A 15,891-nucleotide genomic window follows, 5' to 3' on the forward strand; every position below is an offset into this window, starting at 1 on the left:
CAACTATCAAGTGTACACATTTTAAACTTGTAATTGTGAAAGATAATTGAATTCTTATTTAATTAGCTAAACAGCTAAATCAGGTGTTAATACTGATGTCAACACACCATCACTTGCCTCATTGACAATATATTACCAAAAAAAGTGTAATTTGTAGTGCTTATTTTCTAGGAGTTTGTTTAGCCTCCAATGTAAATACTGTGCTGGGTAGTTGAGGCTTACTGCGACCATTTGAATTTCATTCCAGAGACTTCAACTCGCACGATACCTCAAACATTGAAATGAGCAATGTGCTTTGCTTTCATAATTCTAGATAACTTAATGAAGTCACTAAAGAAGACACCGGGAGAAAACTAGTGAAGTCAAAAGGGAAAAAAAGAAAACTAGTATTAATTACTTAGGTGTAGTTCATCCGTTTCTATTTATAAGAAACAAGTTAACTTGTTTCTTATAAATAGGAATGGAGATAATATTAAAACATTGGATTAAGCTCATTAGGATCCTAAAAATGCCTTGCATTATCTCTAAAATATTCATTCTAGAAAGTGTGTTTGGAAACTCTTTGAAAACAGAAAATCACGTTTAGGATGTAAAAGCTATAACTAATAACCTCTGAAAATCACATCTCAAACTTTAAGTCAAACACAATATTAATAGATTACTGTTGAATGCTGATTATTGACATCCAAAATTCCAGTCGAGAGCTGCCGCATTGGGACTATAATTCATTCCATGGAAGCAGAAAACAGTGATGATGAAAGTTAATATAAAGGCATCCAAGATTCCATCTGGCCTTAATTTTTGTGTTGTTATTGCAGGGAAATTCCGTTTCAGTAGCTTCACTATAAAACCCCATTAACCAGCAAGAGAAGCTAAGACTGAAGCTGCAATATGCAGAGACCCGGTGAAGACAATAACACGCTTTTCATCCCCTCGTCTGCTTAGAATCTGATTTGCGCTTCTCAAACAACCCTTTAAACATGGCACAGTAGCCAACACGGTCTTACCATCACCCAAATTGCTTTCAGAGCCTACTGGTTGTTCCTTTAATAATTCACTGTATTCTGCCATTCCATCATGAACAATACCAATGCCAAGCTCATCAGAAGCTTTAATCCAAGAATCTCTCAACAAAGATGCTGGTGTTGTTCGAGTTACACCTCCAGCAATAGCAGCTTCTGTCAAAAGGACAGTCTCCACATGTACACCTAAACAAATGTGTGATAGCATGTTTAGGCCTATCGTTTCACTACTAGTACTATAGGCTTATCGCAACATTTTTTAATATAGCTCTTCTAAAGTGAAGGGTACACTTGGAGAGAAAAATACAGAAATATAACCTTTAAATCAAGAATCAATAAAGTGAAATTTAACAACTTCATGAATTGTTATATAAATGCAAGTATTTTATCAAATTCAGAATATTATCCAAGACCCCAGATCTACAACTTAAAAAACATCATCAATATGCAGCAATCAACAGAAAACGATATGCCGAAAAACCTCTTGATCATTGGGTAAATCATTTACAAATAATGACATTATAGACAGGCACAAAAATTTAGTGGTCTGAAGGAACCAAACCAACTTGATCCTCGTTCAATCAATAAACTCTCATATTAAATGACTGGCATTCACTTTCTTCTATTTAAACATGATATTTTAATTAAATTAAAATGTCAACTTAACAGACTTTACCTGAGAGAATCTCTCGAGCAAATCCCACATGATCTTTGTCACTTGCCATTGCAACAACAAAAACCAATTGAGCCTTGGGAAATGCCATCCTTATGGTATTCATCAGAGCTTTGGCAGATTCTTTGGTGTGGGCTGCAGCATATATCCCCACAACTAATCACAACTCTGTTCTCAAGTATTTGTGGCACTAAGCCAGAAATTTCTTAGTTCTTCCCACAATACAAATAAAAATTGTAGTAAACAATAACATAAAGAGTCCATCAGAACCATATTATATGTTAAAGATGTGTCCAGTCTTGAAATTATCCGTATTTCATGTCTTTTCTTCCTCAGAAAATTTCAAAGGATTTTTAGAAAATTTTCCAGAACAAATGAAGCCTTTTTTTTAAAACAGATTTCAAGTCACTAGTTAATACCACGGTAATAAAGGAAAAGTCAGAGCACTCAACCTCCATCAAGCAGTACTGTTGATCCAGTAAGTCCTAATACCTCAGCTTCTTCAGATGTTAGAAATTGACTCCTTCCAAGAAGGTATGTATCCTCTAAACCATACCTAATAGATTCATCAGAAATACTCCATCCTGATCATCCAATAAACAAGGAGAAAGTGAAGGCATAGTCATAAAACCAAGAAAAAAAATAGACTCGAAATAAAACAATACTAAGCCTTTGATTTGGTTAATCAAGGACGTCATGAGAAAGATACAAAATAATTATATTAAAATATGCAAAAAATTTGATGCAATGTCTGAACAAAATGCAACAGAAACCCTTGTAGATGTTATCCACACACCTGAATCTCAAGTAACTTCTGAATTAGAGTAGGAATATATTCAATTTAATTATAAGAAGTGTTAGAAAAACTGAGAAACATCTGATGATATCTTGGAATATTTTAGAGTATCCCAGATGATCTCTAAGGATTTATTATTCTTTTATATTTTGATATGTTTCTATATTTAATATTCAATTAGGACTACTATTTATTGGGTTGTCTTTTGTGATCACCTCATTACATCATAATAATATCAATCTTGTATTATTATGATTCACTATTATCTCCTTTTCTTCTTCCCTACCTAAAATCTTTGAATTCAACAAAAAGAAAAGACATGTGTAGAGTGAGGCCAAGCAGAAGGTAGAAAAGTTATACCTAAATTGCGAAGAACAAGTGCCACACAAGTAGCAGTAGCTGCATTTTGAAGTTGGTGATCTCCAAGCATTTGCAACTTCACATCATGTAACTTACAGGACTACATTAATAGATATATTCATAAGTTGCTCATAAACTTTTCCATGATCAATGATGAAAGGGTAGACAGAAAACCAGCTAAAATAACATACTAAGGTAGTGGACAAATGAGGTGCACAAATTCTTCAAACATTCAGATATTTTATTACAGCATAAGATGCAAGATACTATGAGACACAAAGCGATATAGCAAACATGTGGAGGCAAGAGAATTATGACCTTGCACAGTGGGAAGAGATAATAATCTACAATACTACAACTACAGTTCCAAATCAAGAGTGTTTAAATTAGGTTATACTTTTAGACTGCCTATTTTTGCAATTGATAATCAAATTGATAAGCATAAGCATAAGCCACACATCACCAAGGTGTACACCCGCAAATACCCAAGGGGTGCAAACCACCCAACAGTTACAACCCATCCAAAGGGTGTAAACCACCCAATAGTTACGATTCACCCAAAGGGTACAAGGTCAGAAGATGTGAATCAAGGGGACATGACCCTTGCGAACAGTCACAACCAACCATTATGATCCGCCCAAGGGGTACAAGGTCAGGAGATGCGAATCAAGGGGGCATGACCCTTGGAAACAGTCACAACCATTCAGAATAGTTGTGTCCATTAGATGTAGTATAAATAGAAGTAAACCAAAATAGGAAAGACACTCTGGGAATTAGGAAGAATCTGAATTGTGGAGAGACAGGCTCTCGAAAACCTGTGTAATACAATATCTCAAATTATCTATATAAATTTCTATTTCATCGTATCAAATCTGTTCCATTTTTATTTGTCCTTATCAATTTGGTATCAGAGCACCGATTCGGTGCCTGTTTCCAACAATAGTGACAACTCGATCTAATTCTGAAAATCCAGACACAATGGAGAGAATTTTGGAAATGCTAATGGAGGACCAACAAAACCAAGATGCAGAACGACAACAACTTGAAACATGTTTTGCGCGCCTAGAAGCCATGATGAAAAATTTGTTCAAGCATTCAGATGATGGCACACCCAAAGGTTCCGTCAATAAAGAAGAGACACCCAAAAACCACACTGGCGAAGGAAAAACAGAACGATGCCGAAAATTGGAAATCCCCATATATGATGGGGAATCTGATGCTTATAGTTGGATAAATAAATTGGAACGCTTCTTTCAAATGAGAGATATACTGGAAGAAGAGAAAATTCAAGCAGTTATGGTGGCGCTAGATGGAAAGGCACTATCTTGGTTCCAATGGTGGGAGACTTGCAATTCTGATATTGGATGGGGCGATTTCAAAGTTGTCATTCTTGAAAGATTCCAAACTTCAGCCACTCTCAACCCTTTTGCTGCCCTCCTTGCACTTAAACAAGAAGAAACGGTGGAAGAGTACATTGAGCAATTCGAAAGGTCCACTGGAGGTGTATCCACAGATCCTCAGAAGTTGGAAGCAATGACATTATGGCCTATGCCCAAGAATGTCACCGGCTTAAGGGGATTCTTAGGCCTTACTGGCTATAACAAGAGGTTTGTTCATAATTATGGAAAAATAGCAAGGCCATTGACCAACCTGTTGAAGAAAAATGCCTTCCAATGGAGTTCAGAGGCGCAAACTGCCTTCGAACAACTTAAGCAAGCCATGACCAGTTTGCCTACATTAGCAGTACCTGACTTTTCAAAGCCTTTTGTGGTTGAAACTGATGCTTGTGGAACTAGATTCAGAGTAGTTCTAATGCAAGAAGGAAGACCCCTAGCCTTTTGGAACACTACCATATCCGAAAGAAACCAAAGGAAATCGGTGTATGATCGCGAATTTATGGCAGTCGTGAAAGTGGTCCAAAAATGGCGACACTACTTGCTGGGAAACCATTTTATTATCAAAACTGACCAAAAAAGTTTGAAATTTTTGATAGAACACAGGAAGCTTGGTGAGGAACAATACAAATGGATTTTCAAATGGGAAGGATATGATTTTGAAATACAGTACAAGCCAGGGAAGGAAAATTCTGCTACCGATGGCCTTTCCAAGAGAAGTTCCTATTGTGCCATGACAGTCTTACAAATTCATGATTTCGAAGAATGGACAGAAGAGATCATACAAGATGACAAGTTATAGAAAATCATGCAAGACCTGATTATTGATCCCGCATCTCATATGGGCTATACTTTGACGGATCAGAAGTTATTTTACAAGGAGAAATTAGTGCTATCCAAATCTTCCTCTCGAATTCCAATCATTTAAAAAAAAAATCATTCATCATTGGTAGGACATTCAATCTATCAAAGAAACAAAAGCAACAACTTGTCTCCAGGAGGATTGCTACAACCATTACCCATTCCTACTCAAGTATGGACAAATATTTCTATGGATTTTATTGGAGGACAACCCAAATCCAAGGGGAAGGATACAATCCTGGTGGTGGTTGACAAACTCACTAAATATGTCCACTTCATACCATTAGGACATCCCTTCAACGCTACCGAAGTAGCCATAGTTTTCTACAAGAAATTGTAAGATTACATGGATTTTCGTTTTCCATTGTTTCAGATCATGACCCTTTGTTTTTAAGAAACTTCTGGAAAGGCATTTTTAAAGCAGCAGGTACACAGCTTAAGTTCAGTTCAACATATCATCCCCAAACTGACGGACAAATAGAAGTTGTCAACCGATGCTTGGAAGTTTATTTACGATGCATAACTGGAACAAAGCCTAAGAAATGGGCCTCTTGTCTTCCATGGGTAGAATTCTGGTTTAACACCAATTATATTGCTTCAAGCAAGATGTCTCCTTTCAAAGCTTTGTATGGACATGATCCCCCTCACATTCTCAAGGGATCGACCGTTCCTTACCGCCTTGAAGAAGTCAATAAACTAACAATTGCTCGGGATGAATTATTGGCTACTCTAAGAGAAAATTTGCTGAAGTCTCAAGATATCATGCGAGCAAATACCAACAGACGCCGTCGGGACATAGAATATGCAGTCGGTGATTGGGTGTTCTTGAAGATGCAACCTTACAGGAGAAGATCCTTGGCTAAAAGGATTAATGAAAAACTCTCCCCTCGGTTTTATGGTCCTTTCCAGGTGTTTAATAAGGTGGGTACTGTTGCTTATAAGTTGGATCTTCCATCTCACAGTAAAATTCATCCGGTCTTTCATGTCTCTCTCCTCAAGAAAGCCATTGGTGACTCATTCCAGTCCCAACCTTTACCACCTATGTTATCTGAGGATCAGGAATTACAAGCTTATCCAGATTCTGTTTTAGATATTCGTGAATTACAACCGGGCAACGTGAAAGTTTTAATTCAGTGGAAAAATCTCTCTCCCAGTGAAAATAGTTGGGAATCTGTGGCTAAATTACAAGAGGTTTTTCTGACTTATCACCTTGAGGACAAGGTGAGTCTTTTAGGCGGGGGTATTGATAAGCATAAGCATAAGCCACACATCACCAAGGTGTACACCCGCAAATACCCAAAGGGTGCAAACCACCCAACAGTTACAACCCACCCAAAGGGTGTAAACTACCCAATAGTTACGATTCACCCAAAGGGTGCAAGGTCAAAAGATGTGAATCAAGGAGACATAACCCTTGCGAGCAGTCAAAACCAACCGAAAGGGGACATAACCCTTGCGAGCAATCACAACCAACCGAAAGATATGAATCAAGGGGACATGACCCTTGGGAACAGTCACAACCAACCATTATGATCCGCCCAAGGGGTGCAAGGTTAGGAGATGCGAATCAAGGGGGCATCACCCTTGGGAACAGTCACAACCATTCAGAATAGTTGTGTCCATTAGATGTAGTATAAATAGAAGTAAACCAGAATAGGAAAGACACTCTGGGAATTAGGAAGAATCTGAATTGTGGAGAGACAAGCTCTCGAAAACCTGTGTAATACAATATCTCAAATTATCTATATAAATTTCTGTTTCATCATATAAATCTGTTCCATTTTTATCTGTTCTTATCACAAATTCTTGCCAACTAATATTCCAATGCAAGGTGTTATGCTGAACCATATAAACATGTTATGTTTACACTGTGCTTGTGTGTCAGGTTTAAAGAATGTTCACTAACATTGCACGCCATGTCTCTATAAGATTCACCCTAAGCAATCAATGCCTATAGTTCATCTAAAGCAGCCACCTCTAAGATATGTCCCCATACACTGAATTGTTTAAACAAACTGAAAGTTAAAGAACAAAAGTTCAAACCATTTTCATGTCTTTCACAACTTGTATCAGTATATCACAAATTTGACAAGGCCTTCCATTGCGTATGCTGAAACTTTTCACAGTACACTTATTTCCAGTATCGTATGCTGACACTACAGGTGAGTCCATGGCTACTGCTTTGTCTCGAATAATGCGCTCAATATGAGGGACAAATGGGCCACCCAACACCAACTGGAATGGTATTCCTTTAGTCAGCAAGAAATAAAGGAAACAATGGAGTATCTCTTAATGACATTTTAAAGAACAAAGTTATTTACCCAAACTCACCAAAAAAAAGTTGCTACTCTTTCTTTTGAGTTTGATGAATGAAACTTCAAAACATATATATCCATTAACAAAAAAGATAAACCGTGGAAGAAATGTCTAACTCCATCCCAAAAGAAATGGAATTTCTATAGCTTCCATTTTCACACTTTAGCTAACATTTTAGAATATCTAGTCTTCAGAAAATGTTAATGGACTTTGGATTAATAGCAAACAAAAACAATACAATTTTCTCACTATCTTATTATTTAAAATGCCACCCAAATAATCCTGGCTTTTCACTCATTCTCAAATGCCCTAAAGATAATGGAGTCTTGTGGGAAGCATTGTAAAAAGGGATGGAAGAGATATGCAGGATGATCAATGGAATGAAGGACATACAGACAAAGTTGGATTATTTGGATGAAATGAAAATGATGACGACTAACATCATTAAGAAGTGGGGGAGAGAATGCTTCCATAGATGAACTCATGAGTCACCTGGGAGATTGCAGAAGTGCAGATACCAAAGATAGAGAAGTTAGTTAGAGGGAATTAGTTGGATAAATAAATAGGAGAAGTGTAAGATGATCATTCAGAGAATTGTATTTTGAGAGCACAGAGCAAGTGCTCAGTTGTGAAAGGAGAAACCCTCATAGGAAAGATTTTTCTCCTTGTATGGTTCATTTTCAGTCTAGCAATAAAATTACTCTTTCTTTTCTCTATTTCCATTGAGGATTCCCAACAAAATTGGTTATGGTTAGGCAGCAGCTGTGTGCAGGGGAGTAAGTGGGATGAGGTAGGGATTTCTTTCATACTGTTTTGAGGATTATAGCTGAGGCTCAAGGCTGGAGAATAGTTTTTTTTCTCAGGAAGGGACAATAGTCCCCAGGGAGGCCAGACTTTCTGGTTCTTTGTCATGATGTAATTACCTAATTTCAGCAATAATAATCTCAGTTTTTCTTTTCACTCATTTTCTATCAATTTTTTGCATTTACAAAATGTACTCATGTCCACAAGAAATGGGTTATATATCTTGTCAATTTCAGGATGTCACATTAATATGAAAATGAGATCTATAGAGAGAAACACCTAACTGGGCGGTCTTGTTTTATGATTCCTGCCTTTGCCATTGCAATTGTTTCCAAAGAACCCCCAAGAGCTGCCAAATGTTCTTCACCTACAGTGGTTATGACTGATGCAACAAGCCCAGAGCTGGATATTATATTTGTTGCATCTCGTGCACCCCCTAACCCAGCCTGTAGAATATAATTAGAAAAGAATAGCATAATTTAGGTTTTTGAATATAATGTGAATGAAAGGGCTATAATAACCAGCACAACCCCCACCATGCCCTACCTTACCTTAAAGTGAATATCAACTCTCAAGATTCTTTTAATGGAGAGAAATAACAACAATATAATCAGAAGAATCAACCAATAACATAATGGTATAGAGCAAGCAGTTACTGGATGTAGGGAAATAGATAATTAACCTCAATAACAGCAATGTCAACATTCTCATCAGCAAATAGGAGGAATGCCATGGTAGTGAAAACCTGAAACATTTCCATAAATGATTTGAGTTATCAAATACAGAAGTTGGCAATGTGCATGATTTCTAACATATTAAATACCAATATAAAAACAAAAGGGTAAAGAAATAAGAAAACAAAGAATATTCCACCTGGATTTTAATATAATGCTATGATTATGAAGGTGTAAGCAGAAATATCTAAATAATAATGAAATATTAAATTCAGCAATGTTTTTGGGTAACAACAAACAACAACAACGCCTTATCCCACTAGGTGGGGTCGGCTACATGGATCAACTTCCGCCATAATGTTCTATCAAGTACCATACTTCTATCCAAATCATTAAGTTGTTTTTGGGTAACAACATGGACCAAAAACAAGAAAGAAATGCAATGGCCACAAAAAGGAAAAACACTACTCCCAGCCTGTCAATTGGACACATGGAATCCCATCAACATACGTCCTCAAGTTACCACAACAATTTCTTGACAACATTCAAACATTGATGAGGTTCAACATTCAATACCTCAAAATGGCTTATGCAACCATTTTCCTCTTTCATTGCCTGGTCAATATCGGGCTTGATCCTACGAAAGAGATCATTCAACAATTTCGCTGACACCGGATGGCCGGATTTTCCCAGTAAAATGCGCTCCCGGATGGTCAGGATATGTGGACTGCTTGAGAAAAATAAAGCCTGCTGTCAATGATGTGCAAAACTGTAAAGAATATATAGTTGAAGACGAATCACAAGCAGATGCAATTATACAAAAATAAAACATATTTAAATGATAGAGAAACTTCACCTGGTGTAACAACCAACAGAATAGCCTTCATTCCTCAGAATATTAGATACAAAAGCAGCTGTTGATCCCTTCCCCTTAGTTCCAGCAATATGAACAGCCTACAATTGGAGTGAGCACTTCCATCAACTACATAAAATCAACTGAAAGTACAAAAACATCCCTAAAGCCCAAGCATAAAATGCCCATTTTAACTTCCATGGGTTAGTTGGTGTCCTCTTCAAAACATGGGTGAAAAATTAAGAGATAAACTTTAAAATAAATTTGGTTTAATTACTCCTTCGATCCCTATGCATACACAGATTTTACATCTTAGTCTCTATCCATAAAAAAAAACTATCTTTTTAATCTGTTTTAGTCCCGGTCATCCAAAATTGTAGGGACTAAAATGAGTTTAAAAGTGTACCTATAGGGACTGAAATAAATAATTTCTAGATGTTAGGACTAAATCGAATAGTTTCTAGGTGTAGGGACTAAAACATAAAGATTGTTCCCAACCAAATAAGTAATTAAACCAATATTTTTTTAAAAAAGGCTTAAATATGTTTAAGGTTGCTAATAAATTACCAAATTTTATTCTGGGTCCTAATAAATTTTTTCATTATTTTTAGTCCATGATATATTCAAATTTTTGTTTTGCATTTCTGCCGTCAATTAAGTGATCAAAATGGCACCATCCGTTGATAATGAGTGAAAATAGAGAGGAAGAGGAATGAAACCTTGAACTTGGAGTGAGGGTTACCAAAACGCTCCATGAGGCGTCTCATTCTACCAAGATCGAAACCGTCGCTGGAATCGGTGCCGGCACCTTTGGGAACTCCTGATTTCTCGTAATTTTTGAGGGAGTCGAGGTAATCCAGAAAGTCTTTCATTTCGGAGTGCGAAGAGAGGGTTCGTATGGGACCTACTCGACTAGTGAATCCTCTGCGTATCGACGACAGAAGCATCTTCCGCCGTCACCTATGTTCATATACAGCATGTCATTCAGATAACACATACCTCAAGGTTTCACATAATGCAATAATGTTAATTAAACATGAAAAATCAGGGAACATCATCAAGCAATGTAAACGACGAAGGAAACAAACAACAGATTTCCAGCAATTACGTTAATTAAACACAATCAAAAGTAAAGTTTTGTTACCACATGAGCTAGTTCCCTCCACCTGGAATGGTGAAATCCGAACACTCTTCTCGCTCTCCCAGGAAACAAAAATTGAAGCTACTGCACAATGCCTCTTCCAATGTCAACAACCGGTGTAGAAGAAAAAAAAGGGGAAATAGATGGCTTTTTATGGTGCAATTTTATTTCAAAATTACCAAAATGGATAGTTTTTGAATTATTTACGAAAATAGGTAAGTTATCATTCAAAGCACGGTCTCACTTATAAATATATCATCCTTGCAAGTATAATTTTCCTTTGAATCTGCGTGAGAACCAAACTTGAATGCACGTGTAATAATAAAAATAAAAAGTGTTTTCTCTTTAAAATTTTCTTAAATATTTTTTTTATTTATACAAGAAGAACTTGGATGTATATATTTATCACTTTCATGACTACGAAACATAATATAAATTTCTTCTAACTATGATTGGTAAAATTTAATCTCCTTTTATTAGGGTTTTAATATTAGATGTATAGTACTAGAGTTTGATGTGTGTGCAGGGTTAGTTTTAGTTAACAAAAGAGAGAATTTCTCTTTTGATGTATACATAGGATGCATAATTGATTTAATTGAACTATGGTTGAAATCTTTACTTTGTTAATAGATTCAAAGTAATAAGAGAAACGATAACTCATGTTTTTATTGGATTTTAATTTGTCTTCCTTATTTTACGCTTGAAAGATGTAATGTCAAAAAAGTTAAAAAAATTATATGCAATATTAAAAAGAATAAAATTTACATAAATTTATTAAAATATTTACTCTTTAGAAGAATCTAGATGACAAACTTTCATTTTGTTGCTTCTTCAATTGGCTTTCTCTTCTCACAATTTCATATGCAACGCTAGAGAGGTGTGAAAAAAATATTTAATATATAACTAATATTAAAATTAATAAATTTAAGTATACTAATTGAAATTTCCACTTTTTACAAGATTTTGGATAATAAGAAGAAAAATAACTCAGATTTTTGTTAATTTGTCTTCTTTATTTTATACTTAAAAAATGTAATGTTAAAAATGTACATTTAACATAAAAAAGTAAAATTTACATATATTTTTTTAAATCTTGACTTTACATTTGTCTTTCTTTTCATGATTTTAGATGTATAATGTTAAAGAGATGAGAAAAATAGTTAATCTATGACTATTATTAAAAAAAAATAGAGAGTGTTCACAAATATGATCACCGCAAATCCAAATTGACTCAAACCAATTCAAATAATTTGAGTTAAGTATATTTTGTGTTTAGATCAAACCTGAACTAATTCATTCAACCCCATTGAGTCTGGATTTGGTCATAGGTTTAAATATATGAACCCGATAATCCACTAATTTGATCTATTAATTCATTAATTTGTATTAAATTATTATTTATATATAATATATATTTTAAATTTTAAAAAATCAATTACTATTATTATCAAACTTAGTTATTAAGATTGAAATAATGTCTTTTTTTCTCAATTCTCACAATTTCACCATCCATCCACACCAAATTAGAGTTTTAACTCCCATCTTTTTTCGGTGCACCTCACTCAATCGCAACTCGCAATCTCACTTCAACGAACTTAGAAACACACGGAATAGTGCGATAGAGATTAATAAAAAATTTAGCTTGTAAAAAAATTGTAAATGCTTTGACTAGTTGATCCAACCCATTCAAATTGTTTATAAAAAAAGGTTGGTTTAGGTTGGATTTTAATTTTTTTTCTTGAAAAAGAATGGCATGGTTTTGGTGACTGATCCCTTGATGACAGGTGAAAGACATCACTTCTAGCAATGAAAGATTAGCCATTGCACAAGTCCACACGGGTTGTGCCTCAAACCTAGACAATAGTCTCACAACACAGTCTTTGGAAATTCAAGTCCTTCATTCTGTGTACATATAAACAGGTAATCTTTAATTATTCTAAATACACAATTTATTGTGATTATTAAGACATTTAATTCTTAGTGACACACATGAAAAGACACCAATGCTATCGGTCCCTAAAATAAGTAGAAGAAAATAAAAGAAATATAACTTTATTTAATTCTAAAAAAAAAAGTTAGTAACAACACCCTTCAACTCATGGGTCAATAACAATTTTGCACTGAGATCATCACCACATATATAGGTCTTCCTTCTGCTTGGTTCTTGAGTCTCAATATCTTCAAACCAATCGTTCAAATTTGATTAGATTGAATCATGAATTTGTTCATAACCAACTCAAACTGACTTGCTACATCCCTAAAATTTCCATATATTTATTGAAATCTCCACTTTTTAAAAGATTCCAGTTGATAGGAGAAAATTCAACTCACTTTTTCACCTCTTTTTAATTTATCTTCCTTATTTCATGCTTAAAAGATGTAATAATAAAAAAAGATTAAAAAAAGAATAAAATTGACATAATTTTTAAAATCTTTACTTTTTAGAAGACTTTAATGACATGAGAAAATAATAACTTTTTTTTTGTGTTAGTTGATCTTTCTCTTTTCATGGATTCTAATGCAACGATAAAAAGATGTAAAAAATATTTAATGGAAACTTAATATTAAAAAGATTAAATTTAAGTATATTTATTATAAATTTGACTTTTTAAGAGACTTCGAGTGAAGAAAAGTAACACTAACTCATGAATTTGTCATTTTTTTATTTGTCTCTCTTATTTCACATTTTACAAATGTAATATTAATTTTTTAATATATATATATATATATATATATATAATATTAAAAGAATATAAATATACTAAAAATGATAGATTAAAATGTTATTAAATGATTCAATTAATATTAAAAGTGTAAGAGAATATATTATATGCATGTAACAAACATATTTGAATTTTAAAAATAAAATATATATGTAAAATTAAAATTAGTTTTTTTTTTATATTCAGTTATAGTTTATAAAACGGTTGAGTTGGTATTAAGAAAGAATAAGAGGATATATTAAATATACCATTTAAATTTTTTAAGATAATACATATATAAACGAAAAAACATATAATATAAAAATGATTATTATATGTGAGAATTAAAATAATTAATTTTAATCGTTATATTAAAATTAAAGGTTAAGATTATAATATTTTAAATTTAAATCAAAAATTTATTTATTAACTATAAAATCTATAAAATATTTACCAAATAGAAAATTAAATATATTAAAATTTTAATTTTATTAAAATTTTTAAAATCAGTTCTCTAAAATATAAATACAGAAGCTATGATTTCCTAATATTATAATAGCCACACTTATTTTTATCTAAAATATTATTGCAAGAAGAAACTTGACTTCTCTATCTAATTTACTAAAAAAATCTATACATTACATGAATCGAACATTTTATTAAGATTTTAACGTTTTACAATATAATTTTTACACGATTACTTAATCATAAATTAATATTTAAATTATTTTAAAATAATTATTTTTAAAGTTAACAAACTTACCATAGATAATTATGTAAAATTTAAAATATATAATTTTTTTCTTCTAGTAAGCCCTTGAAGACACTTTCACTCTATTATTTGGTGATCACAAAATATTCTTTTTAAACGGTAAATTCAATCATTTTAATAAATAAGGATTAAATATGAATAGATATTACATTAATCATAGTAAAATAAAAAGATAGTTCTTTTAATCATATATTTTAAATTAACTTCATACGCTTATTATTTTTAAATTAATTAGCGCATAAATAATATTATTAAGAATTATATTAGTTTGAAATCTAGATTCTCTTTTTAAGACTGGTTGTTCAAAGTAGAATTTTTTTCTTATTTTTATTGATTTTATAAAGCTTAATTTCATCTCAACAATTTTTTTTTTAAAAAAAAGCATCCCTCATCAAGATGTCTTCCAATCACGTTGTAAAAGTTTGACAATTTCATTGAAGACAATTGCAGAATTAATCCTATAGTTAATTGTGTAAAATGTTTGTAAATTTTTTTGTTCATGTTTCCCCTTTATAGTTTTTTCTCTGCGAGTATGCTAATTTGTTGTTTTGTTAATGTCTTATTATTACTTATTATAACAAGCAAAAAGTTGCTTAATCACTACATACACGAACCAAAGTAAAATTAAGTCATTTTATTAAATGGATTATGGACATTTGATCGTGTTTAATTTTATTTATAATTTTTAAAACTGTTTTATAAAATAGTCTTAAAAATATTTCCTAAAACAAAATAAGAAAATAAATATTCATTAAGTATTATGTTTAAAATATATTTATTTTCTTGTTTACATATGTTTTTCTTTATTTTTCTTTTTTTTATAAAAAAAAAACAGAAATGTTTCAGTTTTAAAGATCGAATTAAATTAGTTTTGAAAAATAATTTTTTTCAAACAGATTTTTTTAGTTTGCTTTTAATTTGTAAAAAGTTAATACAATATTCTAAAAAAAAATGGAAACACAACCTAACTTGCAGAATTTACTGTTTGTTCCATAATAATAATAATTGATAATTGTGTACGAATAAGAAATTTTTCAAAAATAATAATTATTTTATTTTTTTATATCTCTTATAATATTAATTTTATAAATTTTTTATTTTCTTTTATTTATTATTAATTTTTATTAATATGTGTAAAATAATTTAAAATGAAAATGATAATAAAACAGAGAAAGTGTCTCTTTTTACATGATGATAAAGAGAAACTCATGGTCATAATAAATAACACATTTACTATTTATGAAAAAATAAAAAGAATAAAAGTAAACATTCAATGTATGTATTTTACAAAATCTTTAAATTCATGACCATATATATAAATTTAAAACACTTTTTAAAAGTTTAATAATTAAAATATTCCTTAATTAACATTATGATAATTGATATCACAATAATATATAAAAATTAAATTCTAAAATAAATTATATGCATGTGTCACTTATGAAAAATATATAAATAATATTATTTTCTTGCGTGTTCTTATACACTTGTTAGTTAATAATAAATTTTCAATCAAAAAATTT

The 15,891-nt window shown here is 32.2% G+C and overlaps 1 protein-coding gene across 3 annotated transcripts; it reads right to left on the reverse strand.

Moving 5' to 3' along the window:
* Positions 1-494: 494 nt before the first annotated feature.
* LOC114371141 (dihydrofolate synthetase-like) lies at positions 495-11,045 on the reverse strand. 3 transcript variants are annotated; one of them, XM_028328568.1, is made up of 11 exons: positions 10,920-11,045; positions 10,473-10,713; positions 9,757-9,854; positions 9,477-9,627; positions 8,909-8,971; positions 8,511-8,672; positions 7,150-7,341; positions 2,852-2,951; positions 2,148-2,279; positions 1,699-1,830; positions 495-1,208 (listed from the first exon to the last, which is right to left on the reverse strand). In XM_028328568.1, the coding sequence occupies exons 2-11, from the start codon at positions 10,698-10,700 to the stop codon at positions 856-858; spliced, it is 1,611 nt and encodes a 536-aa protein (XP_028184369.1). In that variant the 5' UTR covers positions 10,701-10,713; positions 10,920-11,045; the 3' UTR covers positions 495-855. The 3 variants fall into 3 exon arrangements, with proteins under 3 accessions (XP_028184369.1, XP_028184368.1, XP_028184371.1); XM_028328567.1 differs by having other exon boundaries at positions 10,898-11,033; XM_028328570.1 differs by lacking the exon at positions 7,150-7,341 and having other exon boundaries at positions 10,898-11,034.
* Positions 11,046-15,891: the final 4,846 nt, after the last annotated feature.

The sequence above is a fragment of the Glycine soja genome, chromosome 10 (genome assembly GCF_004193775.1).
Source record: "Glycine soja cultivar W05 chromosome 10, ASM419377v2, whole genome shotgun sequence".
Lineage (NCBI taxonomy): Eukaryota > Viridiplantae > Streptophyta > Magnoliopsida > Fabales > Fabaceae > Glycine > Glycine soja.

Bases quoted from the DNA above. Each gene is read 5' to 3' on its own strand.
- LOC114371141 (XM_028328568.1), bottom strand. From the start codon at position 10,700: ATGCTTCTGTCGTCGATACGCAGAGGATTCACTAGTCGAGTAGGTCCC. The intron at 9,855-10,472 runs GTTTCATTCCTC...CTCCAATTGTAG, and splicing joins ACCCTCACTCCAAGTTCAAG to GCTGTTCATATTGCTGGAAC. The intron at 2,952-7,149 runs GTTTGAACTTTT...CTATTAATGTAG, and splicing joins TTGTGAAAGACATGAAAATG to TCCTGTAAGTTACATGATGT.